Consider the following 24,895-nt stretch of genomic DNA (forward strand, 5'->3'; position numbering starts at 1 on the left):
ACTGCCAGCAATATTACTGACCTGGGTTTTAACCCTTTCTTTATCAATAAATATTGGATATACTACACTATGGGTACTTTTCCATTTTTTACCCCCCACTGAGGGGTCGGCAGACACAGCTACATATCACACAGAGGAGTGATACCTGCACCTGGAAGGGACGTGTGCCGTGAGTGATCCATTCCAAACTAAGGAGACCATATTAGCCGAGCAGATCGTTTGAGGACATCTCTCCCTGTGGGATATCGGTACTCGTTTGATTGGATACATAATAAAACGCGCATTTCCTATGTGCGGTCGGTGAGTGCGCATTCCTGCCATTTCCCGGATCCGATTTTAGCTGTGTTCATTTATCATTTGCTTGATCCTATGAACATTTATGTGTGTGTTTAGATCAATTCTTTGATCGAACTTTTTGGAGATCGAACCTCTCATAGTGTCCTGTAGCGCTGCACTTTGCTTATTTTAGATTATGGACATGGATTACTGGAACCATGTCCTGTGGTCTGATTACACCAAGATAAACTTATTTGGTTCAGATGGTGTTAAGCGTGTGTCACGGCAACCAGGTGAAGAGTACAAAGACAAGTGTGTCTTGCCTACAGTCAAGCATGGTGGTGGGAGTGTCATGGTCTGGGGCTGCGTAAGTGCTGCCGGCACTGGGGAGGTACAGTTCACTGAGGGAACCATGCATGCCAACATGTACTGTGACATGCTGAGGCAAAGCATGATCCTCTCCCTTCGGAGATTGGGCCGCAGGGCAGTATTCCAACATGATAACGACTCCAAACACACCTCCATGATGACCAATGGCTTGCTAAAGAAGCTGAGGGTAAAAATGAAGGACTGGCCAAGCATGTCTCCAGACCTAAACCCTATTGAGCTTCTGTGGGGCATCCTCAAATGGAAGGAGGAGCGGCGCAAGGTCTCTAACATCCACCAGCAAAGTGATGTCGTCATAGAGGAGTGGAAGAGGACTCCAGTGGCAACCTGTTAAGCTCTGGTGAACTCCATGCCCAAGAGGGTTAAGGAAGAGCTGGAAAATAATGGTGACCACACAAAATATTGACACTTTGGGTCCAGTTTGGACATTTTCACTTAGAGGTGTACTTGCTTTTGTTGCCAGCGGTTTAGACATTAATAGCTGCGTGTTGAGTTAATTTTGAGGGGACAATGTCATTAATTCAGTGTTATCACATGAAAAGATATAATAAAATATTTACAAAAATGTGAGGGGTGTACTCACTTCTGTGAAATACTGTATATGTTAGATCACGGCTTGAAATTTTCACTCGCCTGCTCGCATTGGCGAGTGGAAATTATGGTAGGGGCAAGTGTGTCCCCAGGGCCATCTTGATGAGCAGGCTCAAAACTCATGGCCGGATCTGTCACTCGCACTGGGAGCCGTCAGACTGCTCAATAGTTGAGCAAAATGAAAGCAAAGGAAGGAGTGTGTGCTGTGCTCTCTGCCTCCCCCTAGAGTGCAGTACCCGGCTCTGTGAGTGAAGGTAAAGATATACTGCAAATTTTTATAGGGCTGTGTGTGTTTGTTGTGTGTGTGTGTGTGTACTTGTGTGTGTGTGTGTGTGTGTGCTTGTGTGTGTGTGTCTGTGTGTATGTACATGTGTGTGTCTGCGTGCGTGTACATATGTCTGCGTACGTGTACATGTGTATGTGCGTATGTACATGTCTGTGTGTATGTGCGTGTGTATTTCTGTGTATGTACATGTATGTGTGTCTGTACATGTGTCTCTGTGCGTGTGTACATGTTTCTGTGTGTGTGTGTGTGTGTGTGTGTACACTTCTGTGTATGTACAGGTGTCTGTATGTAAACCTACATGCATGGGTGGTTTGGTCAGGTTCAGGATTATGTGGTTATTATGGGTGGTAGAGTATGGGGCATTTGAGGTATTGCTGGGTTGGATAGTAGGTAGGATACGCTTGGTTGAGTTATGGATTTGTGAGTGAAAGATTATGGGAGGTTATGATTGTATGTGGTGCATAGTCTAAGTATGATGGAGTGTTTAGGAGGACATTGGAGGCCCTGATGTAATGTGGGGGGACTCTAGGGACCTTGATGTAATGTGGGTAACATTTAACAGTGTCATTTCATGAAATAATTTACGAGGGCATGTTTAGGGGTGGAATTAGGGGTGTAGCAGGGTAGGGGTTGGGTGGGGCAACTGGTGGCGAGTAACTCTAAAGGCCTGGCTAGTAGCTCGGGACTTGAAATTTTAAGCCCTGTGTTAGATTATTACCAAGCAAACACAGGGATTTCCAGTTTTCCTGGTAGCAGCCTTTAGGACTGAGCTGAAATAGTTAAAATTGACAGCATGGCCAGGTGTGTAATCTTTTTTCCACTGCAGTTCAATGTTATAGCTTGGCCACTGATTTGCTCACAGCTTGACTGGACAATGACCCTCCCAAATTAACCTGTGATCCAAACAAAAACTTTGGATGGCATCTGTGCTAACTGCTTAAGTATCAAATGCAAATGACATTGCATGTTTAAAATTTAGCCCATGCACATATCTGCTACAGGACTTCGTCAGGTATTTGGGACTTTGTAGAAACCTATAACATGTCTGCAGACGCTTGGGAGATCCCAGCGCATGAGCCCAATTATCGTTAGCCTTCTGATATTGAGTAACGTTGAGACCTGCGGAATGTGTGCTAGGATCCCCTGCGTGTACACATACAGTGGGTATAGAAAAGAATCAACCACCTTTAAAATATTCAAATTTTTTTTTGCTTTGCAGCCTGAAATGAAGACTTCGTTTTATCCAGCTGAAATTTACAACATCCAAGTGAAAGATATAACAACAACATGTCAGAAAACAAATGTTAAAAATTCAAAAACAGAATCACCAAAAAAATCAAATCAGGTAAAGCTTATCACCTTCTCAATGGCACACAAAGACATTTGACTTTCAATTGTGATCAGCTGTGGTCATTTTGATTAGCTCAGCATGAAAAGAGCTTTCCCGGAGCATTTCAGCCCCCGGTAGTGCAACTGAAGCAAACAAACAATCAACTATGGGTGGCAAGGCACTGTCAAAAGATTTTTGCGGGCAGGCACAAGTCAGGAGATGGATCCAAAAAAAATTCAAAGGCTTTATCAATGCCTAGTGGCACAGTGAAGTTATTAGGAAGTGGAAGGTATTTGGTACAACAAAGACCCTCCCTGGATCAGGATGTCGCTCCAATCTGGATGAAAGAGCCAGGGGGAAATTGGTCAGAGCAGCTACCAAGAGGCCTACAGCAACTCTAGAGCAGTTGCTGGAATTTACAACAAAGAGTGGTCATTGAGTGCATGTGACAACAATATCACCAATTATCCACAAATGTGGCTTGTATGGGAGGGTTGGAAGAAAAAAGCCACTCCTCAAGAAAGACCACATGGAAAAAGCTGTTAGGGTCAGATGAAACTAAAATTGAATGATTTGGCCTCAACACTAAATGATATATATGTCTGGCAGAAATACAATACAGCTCACCATGCAAATAACACCATTCCTACAGTAAAGCATGGAGGTGGTAATATCCAGTTATGGGAGTGTTTCTCTGCAGCAGGGAATGGTTCACTTGTCAGAATAGAAGGAAAAATGGATGGGGCAAAATACCATCAAATTCTTGAAGAAAATCTTCTGTCCTCTGCCAGAAAGTTGTCAATGGAAAAAAGGTTTAACTTCCGACATGACAATGACTCAAAGCACACAGCAAAAATGACCACACAGTGGTTGAAGAAGAAAAAGGTGAATGTCCTTGCATTGCCTAGTCAGAGTCCAGACTTAAACACCATTAAAAATCTATGGAATGACTTGAAGACTGCAGTCCACAAACGGTCACCATCAAATTTAACTGAACTTGAGCAGTTCTGCAAAGAGTGGGCAGATACTGCAAAGTCTAGATGTGCAAAGTTAGTACACAGACAGACAAAATGTTGTAATTAAAGCAAAAGGTGGTTCAGCAAAATACTGACACGAGGGGGTGATCCTTTTTTCCAACTCAGTGATTCTGTATTTTTCTGTTCTGACATGTTGGTGTTATATCTATTGGAGTTATAAGTTGTACTGAATAAATTTAGCTGGATGAAACAAACTGTCCATTTCAGGCTGAAAAGCAACAAAATGTGATTATTTTAAAAGGGGGGTGATTCTTTGCTATACCCATTGTACATGCTAAGAGAGGTGTCATATCTGCTCTAATCAAATGATTTGTATAACTGTATGCAAGACTATTAAAAGTACTTTATTTTGAAATGAGAACATCAATTCTACAGAAAGGTAACTGAGAAATAAAATCTCATTTTTTATAAGCCACAAAAGATTAATAAAGGAAGACATATTAAGAACTTTCACATATTAACTGACCATTTTGTCTCATTTGTAACTTTAAATAACTCACCTTCCATTGGAGGGAAAGTGAATTTTTGGTCCGATTTGCGATTCGTGGAAGGTTGGGGGTGTCTGGCTCACAGCTCAACGTGGTGAAACTTACAGCCTCAGAAGGGTTTCCTTTAACAGAATTCAGTTCTGTTTGAACTCTACAAATGGATAAATAAAACAGAAATAGAACATTAAATAAAGACATCGAAAGCACAAGCTATCTGTAAAAGTATCAATTCATAAATCAACCTAGATCTTTAATTCCACACACCACCAATTAATATTTCCAGACATTAGAATATAACATCTGACAGATGGTTGATAATGATCACATGTGTCAGAATATGAAGTAACTTTCTCAACACACCCTTGTGGCCCAATAAATACATATTTTCTGCCTCAGCTAAAAATGACCAGCCCTTCCACAGTCTGTACATTACACTGGCCAGAAATGGCAGATATTGAACAAAATGCATCTCATGAGAATACATTAATTATAGCACATTTAAAAACATATTACATAAGATTAATCAAATCTCAGTTTGGTGAGCAGTAAATTTGCTTTAACACATATCTAGACCCAAGAACAAAAATATAATATATTGCAGTTTACAACTCCTTAGACATAGAGGCTGCATTGTTTCTTTTTTGATCCTTATTTTCACCTGGTGATCCTGCCAGTAGTACACTACCTGTCTAAGCAGCAATGTTGCCCTCCCCAGGCTAATCACTTCTTATACTAAGTCCCAGTTTACCCCTGTGGACTACAGAACATCTTCCCCTATGTTATGAGAGGGGGAGGTTTTCTATAATCCACAGAAAAGAAATGGCCTGACAACACTGCTTGAGATTTTAGTGCAAGATTTCTACTCAACGGACTTCAGCATTTAATTTTTGCACTTGTACATTAAAAAAAAAATTTCAACGTTTAACAAACCAAAAGAAGGCAAATAAGAGAAGAAGGCGGTCATACATGCTGAAATCTGTTTGGCTACCAGTGAGAATGGAAACCTTTGATTTCATTTCTTTCAGCTAACATACACATCCAATGTTCAGTTTGCTTATTAATAAAAGGTAGTCAGTGTTACAGTAAAAATAACTAGTCTGCAACACTAGTCAGAGCCAAATTTCTCTGTAGCAAATAATCGGCCCACGTTATACATCCCCACCAGCACACACTTCCAACATACAGACTTTAAACAACATCTATTTTGAGTAAACATTTCTCAGAAGGATTGGAAATAAAAAAGGGTTCTATTCAACCTCAGGAATTGCCATAAACAATGCAATGAAATTAATTTGAAAAACACTGATAATCAGATCTGCTAATGAGGCCTACCATATGCCCCTCCCCCAATCCCCCCTGAGTATTTCTCATTGCAGAGCCAGGGTTTACAAATGAATGTAAATACGTTAGCAAGCAGTGGAATGCAGGACCAATATTTGTGGCTGAAAAATGTCCTCTGCACAGTCAAAATGTAAACATATTTCATAAACATCACTGACCTAATATCCAAGTACCGCCCAGCACGCACACTCCGCTCCTCACAAGACCTCCTTCTCTCTAGTTCCCTGGTCTCCTCCTCCCATGCCCGCCTCCAAGACTTCTCCAGGGTGTCACCCATCCTCTGGAACTCCCTGCCCCAACCCATCAGATTATCACCTACTCTCCTCTCCTTTAGGCGCACCCTGAAAACCCATCTCTTCAGGGAAGCCTACCCCACCCCCTGCTAACTTGCCGACCTCCTCCACTGTTCCTACCACTCCATCCCCCACAGCTATCTCCTCCTGTGCCACCATCCCCTCCCTCCTAGATTGTAAGCTTGAAAGAGCAGGGCCCTCGATCCCCTCATGTTTTGCATTGTATTGGTATTGTTCTGTCACATGTTCTGTCCCCCTTTGTAATGTACAGCGCTGAGCGAACTATTGGTGCTTTATAAATACTGTATAATAATAATAATAATAATAATAATAAACCCTTAGCTGATAAAATTACATCAAGAATAAGAACATATTACCATACATCAAACAATTACCATGACAAGCTCAAACCCCCCTATACTGTGAGGTGCAGGAGGTGGATAAGGCACATTCCATCTGCTAGGAGATCTGATACATATCCAATCTACATTAACCACTTGCCCTCCGCCCTATAGCAGATATATCATTGTTTACACTTTAATGTATGCAGGAGGATGCACTGTTAAAGCTCACCTCTGACAAAATCCCCTCCCACTGCACCTTACCCTAGTTCATCACAAACGAAAACCAAACTGAAGACCCCACTTTTCTAATGTGGCAGTCACAAGAAGACCCCTGTCCAATTTTTCCTGCTTCTGCTCTGCAGTGTGCAATAACCACTGTTACCCACTGTCAGAAGGGATCATAGAGGGTTTTTTTTTTTATATATATATATATATATAAAAGCCAGATTAGCTTTGTAGGGGGATGACTGGAAAACAGTAAATTGGCTTTGTCCAGACTGGCTTTAACCACTTGCCATCCGCCCTATAGCAGAAGAACTGCTACAGGGCGGTATGGCTGCACAAAATCACGTATATATGTGATTTGCATTTCCGGGTAAGGGAGCGCACGCACATGCACCCTACCTATGTCGCCATTGGCTGCTGGGGATGTCAATCACCGAGTCCCAGAAGGCGGGACTCAGTGATCACCAGCAGGGCTGAGAGGGGAGAGATGTGTGTGTAAACAACACAATCTCTCTCCTGTCAGCATGGACATGCTGCTTTGAATCTCTCTGCACAGCAGAGAGATACAAAGCAGCAGGTCTCCCAAGTAAAACAGCACACAATGTAAAACACACACAGCGCATAGTTAACCCTTTGATCGCCCCAGATGTTAACCCCTTTCTGCGCAGTGTCATTAGTACTGTGTCAGTGCTTTTTATTAGCACTGATCACTGTATTAGTATCAGTGGAGATGTCAATGGCAGTTAGTCAGTGCCCACCCAATGTCAGAATGCCCGCTGCAGTCCCACTATACAGTTGCAAGAAAAAGTATGTGAACCCCTTGGGATTACGTGGAGTTTTGCATGAATTGGGCATAAAATGTGCTCTGAATGTCATCTAAGTCACAACAATAGAAGAACACAGTCTGCTGAACATAATACTACACAAACATTAGATGTTGCCATGGTTTAATTGCACATTGCAAAAAAAATTCCTATACATACCAAAAGGAAGCTCTATTTGTGGGGAAAAAGGACATAAAATGTAATTAATGTACAGCACTGCATGACCGCGCAATTGTCAGTTAAAGTAACACAGCACCATACTGCAAAAAATGGCCTGCTCAGGAAGGGGGGTAAATCCTCTAGAGTGCATGTGGTTAATTCAAAAGGTAATTCTGTTCTGTACAATAACATACTGGTTGCCAGAATGTAACCTGTAAGCATATGAAAATATGAATACATTTAAGAAAACTATCAAAGAGCGACGGCTGTATGATCTTGATATCCCTACAACCACTCCTCAGACTCCTTGATTGATCAAGTAATTTCAGTCAACGCCCTCCTCGGGGTTCAGAAAAGAGAGGCTGCATCTGCACTCTGGAGCTCTCCTTTACTAAAAAGAAAAAAAAAGGGTACTAGCAAGCCACCATTTAAAGAAGTGGTGAATTGCAATATAATACAATTTTTTGGGGGAGGAAGGAAAGTTTAATACCACTTAAAACTTTGTTTTGCTGTTGTATTATTGCCTTTTTTCCATTGTGATATCTTTTCCTGTAAATCATTTTTTGCTATATTTGTTTTCTTACAACACATGGTGGAGGCTGTTGTGGTGTGCAACGGGTGAACTGTGTGGTTAACTGACCACAGTATTAAACACTCTCAGTCTGCTGGCATTTAGATTTAGGTCCTGTCAGATGGAAAATCTCTGTGCAGGGTGAGGCAGAGAGTGCCATCAACATATACTAGTGACAGTGTATTGAGATTGAACCTGCCACAGTCAGGGACAGCAAATACTTTCAGATATATATATATATATATATATATATATATATATATATATATATATATATATGAAACCCAGATCGCTAGCAACACTGACTGCATTTCACTTCAGTGCTTCCTTGCGAAAGGGTATTCCACACTGCGACATTTGTACATATCTGGAATAAAGTAGTTCCATATCTGAAATCAACCAGTAACCTACTAATGCTATCCAGGAAATAATGCGACAGGCAGGTAATCATGTGAGAGGGAGACTGGCACTCTACCTGATTGATACAAACAGGTAAACAGATCAAAGCACCTTGTCTCAATAATCCCCTGAAAGGTCCTTAACCCTGATGCATGCAGTGCGCTTGCTCCTGTGATGAATTTTGCAAATATCAATTTTGCAAACATCAAAATGCCATGATTGAAGAATGCATGTCTGGAGGAGTGGAAGTACATAGGCTGCATTTCCATGTAGACCTCCTCAGGTAGGGCTCGCATGTGATTGTGAGCCTTTTTGATTGAAAGAATTGGAATCCAATGAACGAAAAGGTGGGTCAGGAACAGTCTGCTGGGAAAGCGCTAGATGATTCTGGAAGTCCACCAGAAAGACTGAAATTCAGCTTTAATATTTGCACAACCGAAAAAAAAATATTTTTCAGTTCTAACCTTAATAAAAGGAAAAAAAATAAAACCATAATTATTCCATTTGCATTCTTCAGTATCTGGTGAAGGATATTGGGTATCCAGCACAGCAGAGTGGGTTATGTTAGGACAATCACTTCAGGTGTCAGCAATGTGAGCAATAACAGGGTATTAATATATGTCTGGAGGCGCTGAACGCACACAGGAGTTCAGGGAGTAGGCGGAATTAGTCACAGGCTGTAGGATGCTTTTAACATGTACAAAGACGAAAACAAAGTAGAAAGTGAAATTCACTAATAATAGCCTGTTAAAGAAAACAAAGAGGGGGAGAAATACCATAAACAGCATTACAGGATAGTGTTTAAATGAAAACTCTACTTTAACCCTGTATTTCACACCACTCATCTAATTCCTGTAAACTACTTTATTATTCTAATCATTTGTAAGCATCAAAATTTATTTTACTCTTATGGTGTGGCACAGGATATGCCGATTCTAGCTTTTTAGGAAAGTTCAAATGTAACAATGAACATGTACAGTCTTCAGAGTACAGACCCATTCACACGTGTGTCAATAAAAGGCTTCAGGAAGCATTTAATGAGGTGACTGTGGCCATATTATGCCCATGTAACAAAAACAATTGAGTACCGTCTGTGATACTTTTTTTTATTTGCACTAACATCCAAATTTTCAGGACAAGCTTTAAAGGTGAACCCCCTTCTTCAAGGTCCAAGCATTACTATATTAAGATTAGTACTGCTTGGACCTTGAAGAAGGGGGTTCACCTTTAAAGCTTGTCCTGAAAATTTGGATGTTAGTGCAAATAAAGAATAACAAAAATCACAGACAGTACTCAGTTGTTTCTGGAAGCATTTACGACTCTTTCCAAGTGGTTTGAATCTTAAAATTAGCTCAGACATGTTCAAATCCTAGTCTAAACCGACATGAGCAATCCAGTCAGGAAGTTGTCACTGTACATGGCCAATCATAGGTAGCCGACTCCCCATCCAGTAGCTTCATGTATACATGCCTCTTTGTATACGTGCGGTGGCAGGGAATGCCTCAGCGGCTTATGATTGGCACAGTAGAGATGACAGCTTTCTGATGGTAGGTTCAGGTAGGTTCAGACTAGGATCTGAATAGGTCCAAGTTCAACCCTATTTACATTTTTTTTTTTTTTTTAACAAAATGTAAGCCAAGAAGCTTGTAATCATTTGTGTTTGGGACAAGTGCTTGTGCTTCTTCAAATAACTGTATTTACTTGAACTGAATAACTTCCCAAAAGTTTACCTCATACTGAGCATTCAAAAAGTGTTTGAGGAGCTAACATAGGTAGATACTGTCATCCACGTACTAAACACACCACAAAAGTGTGTCAGTGCCTAAAGAGCATCTAACCCAAAGAACAAACAAAAAAAGGAATTATAATTTTTCTGTAAATTCTATATATTGAAGTACAGTATAGTACACAGGCTGGATATTCGTGGACCCTAGGTTATAGGCCGCTACCTTCATTCATTAGACACTGGGAAAGTTTGCTGGACATGCACCCTGGGCATACCCTATTAACCCTACTGCATAGGTTTTTTTTTTTTTTTTTTACAAGCATTGCAGAGTAATACAGGAACAGGGTAGGGTGTCCTGTGTTCTGTACTGTACTCCAAGATATCCTAATTATACAGTAAAGAGAACTTGGATGTTCCCAAGCAATGAATAAGAAGGGTTGGCAACAATAAGGCAAACAACTGTGCCAACAGGCTAAAAAATAACAAGAACTAACATACCCAATTCAGAGTGCTGCTGCAGGACCCTTGTAAAAGGTTGCATCCAAAGAAGCTTGGATGTCCACCTGGTACAACTTGGAGGTGTGAGCTGAAGACCAGGTGGCAGAGGCTTAATGTCAGAATGCCCAGGAATCTGGTGGGGTGAGCACATAAGAGTGCTGGAGCTGTTTATCCTTTATAATGAAGAGTTAGCTATAGTATGAAGTATAGAATGGAACAGGGGGCTCGGTCTATCATGTTTGGTATAGGCCAGTGATCGTCTACTAGATGTTTGAGTATGTCTGTGTACCAGGTTCTTTTGGGCCAGTTGGGTGCAATGAGAATCACCAATTTATTCTCTTGCTTTATTTTGTGGAGCAGTCAAGGCAGAATCCACAGAAAAGGCATACATGACCTGGAACAGGTCTACATCTTGAGACCTCCATTTCTTACATAGGAGACTGAACATGTCAGGATTACTCTTGGTCCAGCCAGAGATGGCTAAGGTAATCAGCAGAGAGGGCTGGGCAGTGTCCCTCTGCCCATGAGATGATTAGACTTATTTCTGTTAGGGCTGCCTAACTCTTGGTACCCCCCCCCCCACCCGGTGGTTAATATAGGCCACAGCTGTGGAGTTACCGGATCGTGTGGCCTTGATGCAGAGCTAGTGTTATTACTCTGAGCTCCAGGATGTTGATGAGGCACTCAGGTTCCCTGATTAACCACGTTCCCTGAACTGTGGGAGGCTGGAACACTCCTCCCCAGCCTATTAGGTTGGCATTTGTTATTATCACCCTTCATGGATGTGGTAAAAAAAACAAACAAAAGAAAAAAACTGCACTAGCTTGGCTGGAGAAGAGCATAGAAAGTTCAAGAGAAGGAGTATGCTTGTTTCAGGCCAACAAGAGGTTTCACTGGACAGGCCTATAATGGAACTGAGTGAAGGAGAAGGCTTCGAGTGAGGCCCAAAACTCTCAGAAAATCTTAAGATCCAAGCATGAGATCTTAGGAGGGAAGATTTTGCTTTCTGGAAGGAAGACTTATGCCTCGTTGTGGACTGAGCCCAGGCAAAAATACTCTAGGCAAAGGGAAGGTTGGAGATCAGACTTGTGAAAGTCAATTACCCAACCAAAAGCCTGAAGAATATGAACAGTCGTTTGGATATTTGCAGATACTTGAAGGAGTGATGAGTTCTTCAGAAGAAGGTCATCTAAGTACCCTGTTACCTGAATGCCCTGAGTTTTTAAAAGGACAAGAAAAGGGGAAAATACATTTGTGAATCGGAATAGATTGAAAAGCATTTAAATGTCTACTAAAGTATTCCCCTTATCTCAGAGAGGCAATAACTGTTCTTGGGGTTTCCATGCAAAACTTGGTATGTGCAGGTACTTGTTTAAGGATTTTAGGTCTAAGATAGATGAATATCCCTGTTTGGTTTTGGCACCATGAATAGATTTAAACAAACTCCTCTGAATCTGTCCTCCAGATGGATCAGAATGAACACCTCCTGAGGTGCTCAGAAAATCTGACTGTCCTTGTGGTGGTTTTGGTTGATTTCAGAGAAGAAAATGATGAGGGGGTACAGTTTTGAACACTATTTTGTACTCCACTGAAACCACCAGTTGAACCCACCAGGTCTAGAATGTCTGTCACCCAGAGATCGGCAAACCGTAACAGACGTCCCCACACTGTTAAAATTGAGGGCACTGCTTCATTATGAAGAGATGGACTTCATCGTTTTTGTGTTCCAAGTACCTATTTCCAAAACAGTATATAGCTGGATAAGTATGTTACTGACTGCAGGTGGAAGAGGTTAAACCTGAAAAGCAAGCCTCCTCACAATCCTTATCCCTTATGTCTGGACATATAGATTGCCACTTAGTTTTAGAAGGTAGTGGTGCAGCACATATGTTGACATTTATTAAATGAGAGTATAGTACAGAAATAAAGCCCTTACGACCCTGGGATCTCAGCACTCCTATCAAGGAGTAATTACACTGAGCTATACTTTAATAAATGCATGTGACATCCATGTAAACCATCATTTACAGAAACTGTGGTCTTCAGTGATTGTTAAGAAACAATGCAGCATGCATACTATATACATTTTGGCAGATTTCTAAGGAACCAGATAAAATTTGATGTGGCTGACTCTGTTGGCTTCCTCCCACCTGACATCTTTCAACTGAAAAATCAGAGGAAACGAGTGAAAAACTGTAGACCAGCATCCAATCAGACAGAACTACTGTTTGGGTATTCTGATAGGCACCAGCTGCAATTCTCAGGATAAAATAGCTATATAGCAGGAGATTCCTTCATTGGCATTCGTGGATGGGGAAATCTGTTATTTTTGTTCAGCCCCTAGGCTAAACTAAAATAATCTATGTCTGTATACCCATTTTAAGTGTGTTTGAGTGGTGTGCAAGCGTGAGATAAAAAAATCCTTCACCAAAAAACCTGGATTTTAAAAATATATGTATATTTTAGTAGATGGAAAGTGAAAATATTTATAAATTTACAGGAAGTACAGCTAACAAAACTACCAGGTTCTAGCTGTCTTTTTCTATTGAAAGTTAGAAAGAAATGGTCAATGTTACTACAGTTTCTTCACAGTGGAAATTTTCACTGTTGCATTTGCCAATTTACATATATTAATATGTATTTCTTAAAAAATAAAAATGATAATGGTTCATCTGATTCTGAACTGAAACATAACACATGGCCTGGTCCTGGAAGTGCTATTTTACCAGTATCAAGACACTTCAGACACTGTTATACGGTTTGTTGCTATGTGTATACAAGTAGGTATTAACTACCACCCAGTGGCCAAGCTGTCATATTACTTGTGTATAAAACAGACTGGAGAAGGAACATTCACTAAACAGAAAAACGCATGCAGTACAAGTCAAAATATTATACCTTTGCAATCCACACCAATGTAGTTATAAAACTAGAATAAAGGCAACTGACCTGGTGTGATAATCTGTTGCAGGCCTCAGATCATCCACTGTAACACTGGTCTTCTCGCCACTGTTAGGAATAGAAATGTTATTTAGCCAGTGCAAAAAAAAAAAAAAAAAAAAAAAAAAGGACATGTTCATACAATCCAGTTATATTATTTTAAAAATTGACACTGCATCATTAAATGGGACACTACAAGGACCGATGAAATCAGTTCCCACTACTGTCAAAATAACGGACGCACTATTGCTCCAATCTGTCCTTAGACTGTTTTGCACAAGTTATTACAGAGACCCTGGCAGCCCTCCTCCCTCATGGGATGTAGCTCCTGCTATACATGAGCATTTTATTCAAGTCTATGGGGGTTAGTTTGCAGCCCAACCAGGAAAAATCTAGAGCCAATCTGCGCACATCTTCAGATTGTGTGGGAGGTTTGTACAAATATATGGGGTGGCTGAGGGGTATTTGGGGGACACAGAAGGGGCTAGGCAAATTTTAAATTAAGAATACCTTCATAAATTCATTAAAAATATGAAAAAAATATAAAAAGTTGAGCCTCTTGATACATATTTGACTGTTGGGAAGAAAACCATGCAAACACAGGGAAGCACATTGCTTGGGACAAAACCAGAAGATCTACCATTGCTCCAAAGTTTCTCTTTCATACCTATTGTTAGGGCCTGTGCGAATGTCACAATGGTAGCTCTATTGGCAAACTGAAAAAGAGCCACAATAAAAAGAGTCCATGTGCTTTTTTTCAGCCCAGTGCAGAAAGCATATGAAAAATAGAGGAATGCATGCGGAGCAGGTGTGTTACCTGCGGTACCTGCCACATATTTGAATGGCTACCATTCTAAAACAAATTTGCAGCTATACAGTCAGTGTAATTGATAAGGTCAATTTTAACGTTTACTAGTTAAAAAATAGCAAGGTTATATAAGGTCCTTGTCTTTAAAATCTTTATTTATTAAATATATTTAATACTATATTTATTACTAGGTGCTTTCCAGCTTTCAAAATATGACTGGCTTTCTAAAAAGGAACAAAAAACTGCTTGTCAGCCTCTGCCAACTCACTTAGTTAAAAGGAATTTTGTTTATGATGCTACAGTACTTTATACCAATATACTATACCTTTGGTAAAATGAAACACTACATACAAATTATGCAGTCTTCCATCCGGCCACTAGGTGGAGCTTTAGGCTCCTACTCACATGCTCTCTTCTACTACCTGGCTGAAAAGGCCAGTTCACCCAGTTCAGTAGCTCAAGCGGTACCTAACAGAGTCATAGCAAAACTTGTGCTTAGTGACGCATTCCTTGTTCACTTCTAAATAACTTACTGTAAGATAGGGTTTAAACAAGCATTTGGCTGTAGAGTCCTTCTTTTAAGTGAACCTGTCCTTTGCCCATGCAGGGCAAAACAGCAGGTTCACTCTAATAGCAGCCCCACTTGCAGAATATACTCACCCTATCTTTCCTCCCCAGTGCTCTGTGCTACCTTCAGAGAGACAGGAAAAATACACAGTATTTGTGTATATGGGGGAGCATATGACACAATACCATTCCTCCCATGTGACAGCGCAAGTGCTTGGTGACTATAGGCTCAGGCATCTATAGCTGTTACATAAGAGCTGGCAGAGTATACAGAAAGCTTAAATTTTTATTCCTGGCAGCTGAATGGAGCAGCTAGGGAGTGAAATAATGGAGAGTACAAGCGGCTTGTGGAGCTGCCATTAAAATGAACCAATTATTTTGCCTCACCCAGGAAAAGCAAATATTTTATCAATCGTGCTTTGAAAAAAAGGAACACACACCAAGTACACAAACATAAAAAAAAAAATGTCTGAGCACTGACAGGCTGACCCCCCACCCCTTCAACCTCTGCAGCAATGCTGACAGCACTCATTTGTCTATTTCCCAAAGACAACCTCAGGATAGGATGCTGAGCACGTGCACTCAACTTATTTGGTCGACCATGGCGAGGCCTGTTCTGAGTGGAACCTGTCCTGTGAAACTGCTGTATGGTCTTGGCCACCGTGATGCAGCTCAGTTTCAGGGTCTTGGCAATCTTTTTATAGCCTAGGCCATCTTTATGTAGAGCAACAATTCTTTTTTTCAGATCCTCAGAGAGCTCTTTGCCATGAGGTGCTATGTTGAACTTCCAGTGACCAGTATTAGAGAGTGAGAGCAATAACACTAAATTTAACACACCTGCTCCCCATTCACACCTGAGACCTTGTAACACTAACGAGTCACATGACATCAGGGAGGGAAAATGTCTAATTGGCCCCACTTTTGTTGCCAGCGGTTTAGACATTAATGGCTGTGTTGAGTTATTTTGAGGGGATAGCAATTTACACTGTTATACAAGCTGTACACTCACTACTTTACATTGTAGCAAAAATGTCATTTCTTCAGTGTTTTCACATGAAAAGATGCAACAAAAAATTTACAAAAATGTGAGGAGTGTACTCACTTCTATTGTGTGTGTGTATATATATATATATATATATATATATATATATATATACATACACATACATATATACATACATACATACATATATATATATATACACATACATATATATATACACATACATATATATATATACATACACACACACACGGTGGGGCAAAAAAGTATTTAGTCAGCCACGAATTGTGCAAGTTCTCCCACTTAAAAAGATGAGAGAGGCCTGTAATTGGCATCTTAGGTAGACCTCAACTATGAGAGACAAAATGAGAAATGAATCCAGACAATCACATTGGCTGATTTGGAAAGAATTTATTTGCAAATTATGGTGGAGAATAAGTATTTGGTCAATATCAAAAGTTCATCTCAATACTTTGTTATATATCCTTTGTTGGCAATGACAGAGGTCAAACATTTCCTGTAAGTCTTCACAAGGTTGGCACACACTGTTGCTGGTATGTTGGCCCATTCCTCCATGCAGATCTCCTCTAGAGCAGTGATGTTTTGGGGCTGTCGCTGGGCAACACGGACTTTCAACTCCCTCCAAAGGTTTTCTATGGGGTTGAGATCTGGAGACTGGCTAGGCCACTCCAGGACCTTGAAATGCTTCTTACGAAGCCACTCCTTCGTTGCCCGGGCGGTATGTTTGGGATCATTGTCATGTTGGAAGACCCAGCCACGTTTCATCTTCAATGCCCTTGCTCATGGAAGCACGTTTGCACTCAAAAATCTCACGATACATGGCCCCATTCATTCTGTCCTGTACATGGATCAGTCGTCCTGGTCCCTTTGCGGAGAAACAGCCCCAAAGCATGATGTTGCCACCCCCATGCTTCACAGTAGGTATGGTGTTCTTCGGATGCAACTCAGCATTCTCTCTCCTCCAAACACGACGAGTTGTGTTTCTACCAAACAGTTCTATTTTGGTTTCATCTGACCATATGACATTCTCCCAATCCTCTTCTGGATCATCCAAATGCTCTCTAGCAAACTTCAGATGGGCCCGGATATGTACTGGCTTAAGCAGGGGGACACGTCTGGCATTGCAGGATCTGAGTCCCTGGCGGCATAGTGTGTTACTGATGGTAGCCTTTGTTACGTTGGTTCCAGCTCTCTGCAGGTCATTCACTAGGTCCCCCCGTGTGGTCCTGGGATTTTTGCTCACCGTTCTTGTGATCATTTTGACCCCACGGGGTGAGAGCTTGCGTGGAGCCCCAGATCGAGGGAGATTATCAGTGGTCTTGTATGTATTCCATTTTCTAATTATTGCTCCCACAGTTGATTTGTTCACACCAAGCTGCTTGCCTATTGCAGATTCAGTCTTCCCAGCCTGGTGCAGGTCTACAATTTTGTTTGTGGTGTCCTTCGACAGCTCTTTGGTCTTCACCATAGTGGAGTTTGGAGTGTGACTGTTTGAGGTTGTGGACAGGTGTCTTTTATACTGATAACAAGTTCAAACAGGTGCCATTGATACAGGTAATGAGTGCAGGACAGAGGAGCCTCTTAAAGAAGAAGGTACAGGTCTGTGAGAGCCAGAAATCTTGCTTGTTTGTAGGTGACCAAATACTTATTTTCCAGCATAACTTGCAAATAAATTCTTTCCAAATCAGCCAATGTGATTGTCTGGATTTTTTTTCTCATTTTGTCTTCATAGTTGAGGTCTACCTATGATGCCAATTACAGACCTCTCTCATCTTTTTAAGTGGGAGAACTTGCACAATTGGTGGCTGACTAAATACTTTTTTGCTCCACTGTATACACACACACACACACACACACACACACACACACACACATATACGTTCCACAAGCAAGTTTTATTTCTGCACCTACCTATATGCCACCTTGAATTTTCCATCCTTACCACTGTTAGATAACAATATTTCATATGTATAAAGCTCAGGGTTGTTTGTGTCATCACTCTCTTCGCTGATCAAACTGGGAGGTGGTGACCAGGTCAGTGTCACAGATCGTGCTTGAATATCTGACACCTACAATGATGTGCACACAGAAGTTCAGACAGAAGAAACATTTTGACTGAGGCATTATTTAAGAATGCAAGATCCTTAATTCAATGTTAAATGCCATTAGGCCAAATAATATATCAGAATAAATACCCTTCCAAACATAGCTGAATGAGAAAAATGTATTGTAGGAATTACAAATTTACTTTATGTACAAAAACCCTTTCATGCTCCACTGGTATGCCAGCACTACGTGGAGCACACATGCGAAGGTGACGTTTTGTTGACAACAGCTGGAGTAAATGCGAACAGTCTTGTTCTATTTTGATCCACTGAGCTTCATTCAACAACAATTTTTTTTGCATGCACACTACTAAGGCCTCATACATACATAGCAAGTCTTTAACTTGTACCTAAGAAGCATGCTCAACAAACTGTGTCTATTGTTTTCAAACTGATGATGATGATGATGCGACAAAGGTCATCTGATGGGAGTTAATAAATGACACCCATTTGGTTTAATAGGAGGGATGTCAGTTTGATAAACCTCTGCAAAAGTATTGCCTACGTGAGCTTTTCACAAATCAGGTGGACCCCAAAATGCTCCTTGCAAAATTCAGTTAATGTCAGCCACTTATAACCACTTAGAATACAATCCAAGGGTTCTTAATGAAAAAAAGGAAAGTAGAATAATGCTTCTATTGTGTCCTCTAAGCAAACTATCACTAGGATACACCAAACACAATGGAACTGTACTTAAAAGCGGATCTCCACCCAAAAGGGGAAGTTCGGCTTTAAAGACTGGCCCCCCCGCTCCCCATTACGGATTGACACCTTTGGGAAGCGGGGGGATAGGGGGAGCGGGTACCCTGAAATTGACAGGCTAGGCGATCGGAAGTTGTCCTCCCTCCTCGTAATCTTCCGGGACACGTGACAGGTCCCTGAAGGGGTCATTCAGAAAGCGCAGCACTACTCTTGCATGCGCAGTGGAACTCTGCTTTAACCTGTCCGTGGAGTTAGAGGTCTAGCAGACCATCTGGCAAATTACGGCTTACGACAAAATCAATTTAAAGTGGTTCTAAAGCCTAAAGATTTTTTACCTTAATGCATTCCTTGCATTAAGGAAAAAAATGTTTAGCCATCAGTAGAGGCCCCTTACCCTATACTTACTTGAGCCCTCATTTGATCCAACGCTATGCACATCTGCAGCTCTTCTCTCCCCTCACTTCCAGCTATCAAAGGAATTGCTGAGACAGCAGGAGCCATTGGTTCCCAATTGGTTTAATGTCAATCAAATCCAGTGACGAGGGAGCAGGGGGTGGGGACGAGTCCTGCTGTTTGTGTCAATAGACACAGCAGAGGGGCTCCCTGTGGGAAGCGGCTTCCCATTGGGGGCACTTGGTGGAGGAGAAAAGCCAGGAATGCCAGCGAGGGACCCGTGAACAGGAGGCTCGAAGACACTCTGTGCAATTCTATTTAACAGAGCAGGTAAGCATGACATATTTGTTATTTACAACCTTTCCAACCACTTTAATTTAGGCAAGGGGTGTGGAAATGTTTGAAAAAACTACTTGTCCAATAGACTAAATCGGTGTCCCAATCTATTTGTCCCTCATGACAATTTACTTGTCCAGATAAAATTTTTTTTTTTTTTTAACCAAACCGTACTTAAATCTGAGGTGATATTAGGAATGTTTTAAAAACAAAATGGATTTTATGGTGACTTAAACGTTTAATATTTTTAACATTGTGCTGTTTATCTCCTCCTCCCCTCCCTGCCTGTCTCCAGCATCGCACCCAGGGACTAGCAGGGAGTAGAGAGACCGTGCAGTGTAATGAACACTGATTGGGTGCTTGTCAGGAAAGGGGAGTGTCAGGCTTATCGTTTATCCCTTTCGCTGCCTGAGCCATTTTTGCATTTTTTGCACAAGATTAAAAAAAATAATTTAAGGCCTGAAGATTACACAAACCCCCCAAACAGGATATATTTTCTGAAATCAGAGACCCTAGATAATAAAACTGTGGTAGGCTGGCACGGTGTGGAAGTATTCGGGCGGCATGCAGCAGGGCTGGGGTAAAAAAAAACAGAACTAACTGCCTGGCGCCCGGAACTACATGTCCCGGGCGTCAGACGATTGGAATTCAACATGCCTGATAGGCCATTGTCTACATTTTACCTTGGTGTATTTTTTAATAAACACTTGTAAAAGAAATTAAATTGAGTGGTTACGAGTAGGGGCTAGGAATATTAGCAGCTGTTGAAAAGTGTTCTATTTCCCATAAATCCTGTGCAACAAGATTCTTAGGCTTTTATCTCCACAATCCTTTCATATAACTGATGATATTGCAAGTAGTTTGGATTATTACCAAAGCAACCTATGAGTATTTCCTAAATAAAGAAATTATTTAGGTTCTAGACTCTTCAAACTAGAAGAAAATGTAACATTTATTACGGTGCCTTTAATGTCTAGAAACAGCAAGAAGATTGCCTTTCTTAAACAATAAGACAAGACAACTTTGAGATCCCTTTGATCATAAATTCAGCTACTAAAATAAGGAAGTCCTATAAAGGTAAATCAGAGAAGAGGTTATTTTCCATTTATATTTTAGAAAATGAAGATAGTGCTAAACACATTAAGAGCCGGTTCACACCACAAAAAGGCACTCCAGATATGTTTTTAATACGTTCTGGTGTTTTTGTTGGGTTTCCGGATGCAACTCAGATGCTTTTTCCTTTTTTAACTGTACCAGGGTCATGTGCATTTTTTAATGTGTTTTTGATGCGTTTTACTGCCTTCCAGTACAGTCCAGGGCAGGAAAAATGCAGTACGTCCTACTTTGTTTTCTGGAACTGGAACGCCCTGGAACTGACAGCACTGGTGTGAACTATGCCATTGTAAACCATATAACCTACTTTGCCTGGACTGCATGTGGTGTGAACTGGCCCTAAGCATACTTAATTCTTGGCACCATTAGAAACCAATAAGCAAGGAAGACTTCAAAGTTTAAAAGACTGACACACTCCCCATTCAAGACAAAGTAACAGAATCTGTTGAAACCCAACTCTTGACCCACCTACACTCCTCTTCCCTGTGCTCGATTTTTGAATCAGAACCTTGTGTAAGCTCCATATAGGATGATATTGGAGCTTACACAGGTTTGATGACGTCTTTCTTGTCATGTGATAGTGTTCGGGCCTAGTGGATTGCCACTCAGTGCTGCAACCTAGCAATAAAATCACACATTACCCCTACCACCACCACTTCATGTGAGCACTGGGTATTTTGTGGAATTTCCAACAGAGAAACAAGCAACAAAGCAGTTGAGGCACACACAGAGGGATGGGTGTGGGGTGAGCATTTAACATTTGTCAGAGCTTATTTCTAGATGTTTGAGAATTTTGGGTACAGTTACAATAATTGGCCCATACACGACCCTAGGGTGAATAGTGCATAAGAATACCTCAGCTAAGGTATTATACAGTTGCAAGAAAAAGTATGTGAACCCCTTGGGATTATGTGGAGTTTTGCATGAATTGGGCATAAAATGTGCTCTGAACGTCATCTAAGTCACAACAATAGAAGAACACAGTCTGCTGAACATAATACTATACAAACATTAGATGTTGCCATGGTTTAATTGCACATAACATGTAAACATTCACAGTGCAGGGAGGAAAAAGTATGTGAGGCCCTAGCTTAATGACTTCTCCCAGAGCTAATTGGAGCCAGGAGTGAGCCAACCTTGACTCCAATCAGTGTGATGATATTAGATGTGTTGCTGACAGCTGTCCTGCCCTTAGAAAACACACACCTGTTTTGGGTTTACTGGTTTCAAGAAGCACTGTCTGATGTGAACCATGCCTCGCAAAAAAGAGCTCTCAGAAGACCTACGATCAAGAATTGTTGACTTGCATGAAGCTGGAAAGGGTTACAAAAGTATCTCCAAAAGCCTTGATGTTCATGTGTCCACGGTAAGACAGACTGTCTACAAATGGAGAAAGTTTAGCATTGTTGCTACTCTCCCTAGGCGTGGTCGTCCTGTAAAAATGACTGCAAGAGCACAGCGCAGAATGCTGCATGAGGTAAAGAAGAATCCCAGAGTGTCAGCTAAAGACCTACAGAAATCTCTGGCACATGCTAACATTATTGTTGACACATCTACAATAAGGAAAACATTAAACAAGAATGGAGTACATGGGAGGACACCACGGAGGAAGCCATTGCTGTCCAAAAAGAATATTGCAGCACGTTTGAAGTTTGCAAAAGAGCACCTGGATGTTCCACAGCACTACTGGCAAAATATACTGTGGACAGATGAAACCAAGATTGAGTTGTTTGGGAAGAACACAAAACACTATGTGTGGAAAAAAAAAAGGCACAGCACACCAACGTCAAAACCTCACCCCCACTGTAAAACATGGCGGAGGGAGCATCATGGTTTGGGGCTGCTTTGCTGCCTCAGGGCCTGGACGGATTGTTGTCATTGATGGGAAAATGAATTCCAGAGTTTATCAAGACATTTTGCAGGAAAACGTACGAACATCTGTCTGCCAACTGACGCTCCGCAGAGGATGGGTGATGCAACAGGACAATGACTCAAAGCATACAAGTAATTCAACAAAACAATGGCTGCAACAGCACAGAATACGCCTTCTGGAGTGGCCCAGTCAGAGTCCTGACCTCAACCCGATTGAAATGCTGTGGCATGACCTTAAGAGAGCGATTCACACCAGACATCCCAAGAATATTGCTACACTGAAACAGTTTTGTGAAGAGGAGTGGTCCAAAATTACTCCAGATCGTTGTGCAGGTCTGATCTGCAACTACAGGAAACGTTTGGTTGAGGTTATTGCTGCCAAAGGAGGGTCAACCAGTTATTAAGTCCAAAGGTTCACATACTTTTTCCTCCCTGCACTGTGAATGTTTACATGTTATGTGCAATTAAACCATGGCAACATCTAATGTTTGTGTAGTATTATGTTCAGCAGACTGTGTTCTTCTATTGTTGTGACTTAGATGACGTTCAGAGCACATTTTATGCCCAGTTCATGCAAAACTCCACGTAATCCCAAGGGGTTCACATACTTTTTCTTGCAACTGTATATATTATACCTGAAAAAAATACAGAAACAGACAGTGTGACAGCTTCACACCAAACTGACATCCCTGCAATATTCTGTCACAGACAAACACAAAGAAACTGGTTTTTGATAGCACCTACCGCTGGCTTTGAAATGTTGGAAAGCTGAGCTTCCAATGCTTTCGTTTCTTCATCTTTTTCTATAACAGAAATAAATACAATTATGTATTGATAGGTTTTTAACTGTGCTTTATCCACGAAAAGCTGAAACTGATGGTCTGTAAAATATATTCAATTCTATTACCTTTAAGGCGAAATCATTAATAATGAAAAAAAATAATAATTTGAATTTACATACAAATAAATTCAATTAATAAAGCTAGCTTGATATTGCATCAATAATTACATGGTGACATACTGCTGTGACTGCTGGTTGCAATAAAATAATCCCTTAAAACACAATACGGTCCATTCATTATCTTGTACAAGTTATTTTAAAGCCCAAGTTTAGTCTTCTTATATATTTTGTCCACTCAGTTTTATTCATACATTTCATTAGCATGTTGATAAAGATTGAAGCTCGATTCACACTATTGAGGGCTGTGCGGCCAGTGCTTTTGCTCAGACAGCTCATTCATTTAAATGGGCTGCTGTGCCCGTGTTTCTCGCACAAAAACATGGCCAAAGGGAAACCACATGGTCATTTTGACCATGTGGTTTTCCTGGGGTTGTCGCACCCGCAATCGTGCTCTGGGCTGAGATGCATGGGGTGCCATTCACAATGAATGGCAGCTCCACACATCTCTTAAGAGCAGTGCGATTCGGCTGCGGGAGTGGGAATAGATGCGATTCCCGCACTCACAACCAGTCCGCATAGTGTAAACCAGGGCCTCATTTTAGACCCAATAATGTCATCACTAGGTTTCTGTGCTTCTCTACTCCATGCAGACAGATCATGGATGGTGGGAGAGGATGGAAAGGTGCTGTGTATTACTTCCTAAAAACATCATACCGCACTCCTCTGAAGAGCCCATAGCCCTGTTGCATGCAGTGGGATGCTTCTTGTGAGAAGATATGCAAATATCAAAATTCCTTGACGGGTGGAGGTCAGTCTGGAGAAGAGGGCGTTTCTAGGTAGATTGTGCTAAGTAACACCCACAAACGATGCTGTGTCTTCATGACTGAGAAAACCAAAATCCAGTGAATGAAAAGGGGCAGGCAAAGGACAGTTGGGCGCCTTTCACATGGGGAGAACCCGTCAGCGGGTCCGCTTGCTCAGCAGGGGATCTGCCTGCCATTCCCCACTGAGCAAATGGATGACAGGTCCGTGCCTGCTCTGCTTATGCAGAGCGGACACAGACACAGCCCACTGTCTTCTATGGCCTGTGAGATGGAAATGGACCGCCTGGACCCCGATCTGATCAGCCAGACGGATGGGGAACAGATCACCATCCATCTGTTTTTGGCAGACAGGACTGAGTCGGATGCTGGCGGGTGTAAACGGACACAGGTCAGTTTACCCCTCACCACTCCATAGAGAGCAATGATCGGGTTCGCTTGAAAAACAGACAGGTGGACCCAAGCGGTCCGCTCGTGTAAAAGGGGCCTTAGGCTGGGGAAGAAAGAGGTAGGTGACGCTAGACTTCTTCCAGGTAAG

General features: G+C 41.4%; 1 protein-coding gene across 4 annotated transcripts in view; it reads right to left on the minus strand.

The window, feature by feature from the left end:
* FNDC3A (fibronectin type III domain containing 3A) overlaps positions 1–24,895 on the minus strand; it is a 341,321-nt gene that overhangs the window by 70,670 nt on the left and 245,756 nt on the right. For all 4 annotated transcript variants that reach the window (XM_089654386.1, XM_089654387.1, XM_089654389.1 and 1 more), the window contains 4 exons: positions 23,380–23,438; positions 18,026–18,183; positions 13,725–13,784; positions 4,408–4,546 (listed from right to left, as the gene is read on the minus strand). In XM_089654386.1, the coding sequence (XP_089510512.1) occupies positions 4,408–4,546; positions 13,725–13,784; positions 18,026–18,183; positions 23,380–23,438 (416 nt within the window). The remainder of the gene's footprint in view (positions 1–4,407; positions 4,547–13,724; positions 13,785–18,025; positions 18,184–23,379; positions 23,439–24,895) is intronic.

Source organism: Staurois parvus, unplaced genomic scaffold, assembly GCF_062004578.1.
Source record: "Staurois parvus isolate SC_StPar_1 unplaced genomic scaffold, SC_StPar_1.0 ptg000761l, whole genome shotgun sequence".
Taxonomy (NCBI): Eukaryota; Metazoa; Chordata; class Amphibia; order Anura; family Ranidae; genus Staurois; species Staurois parvus.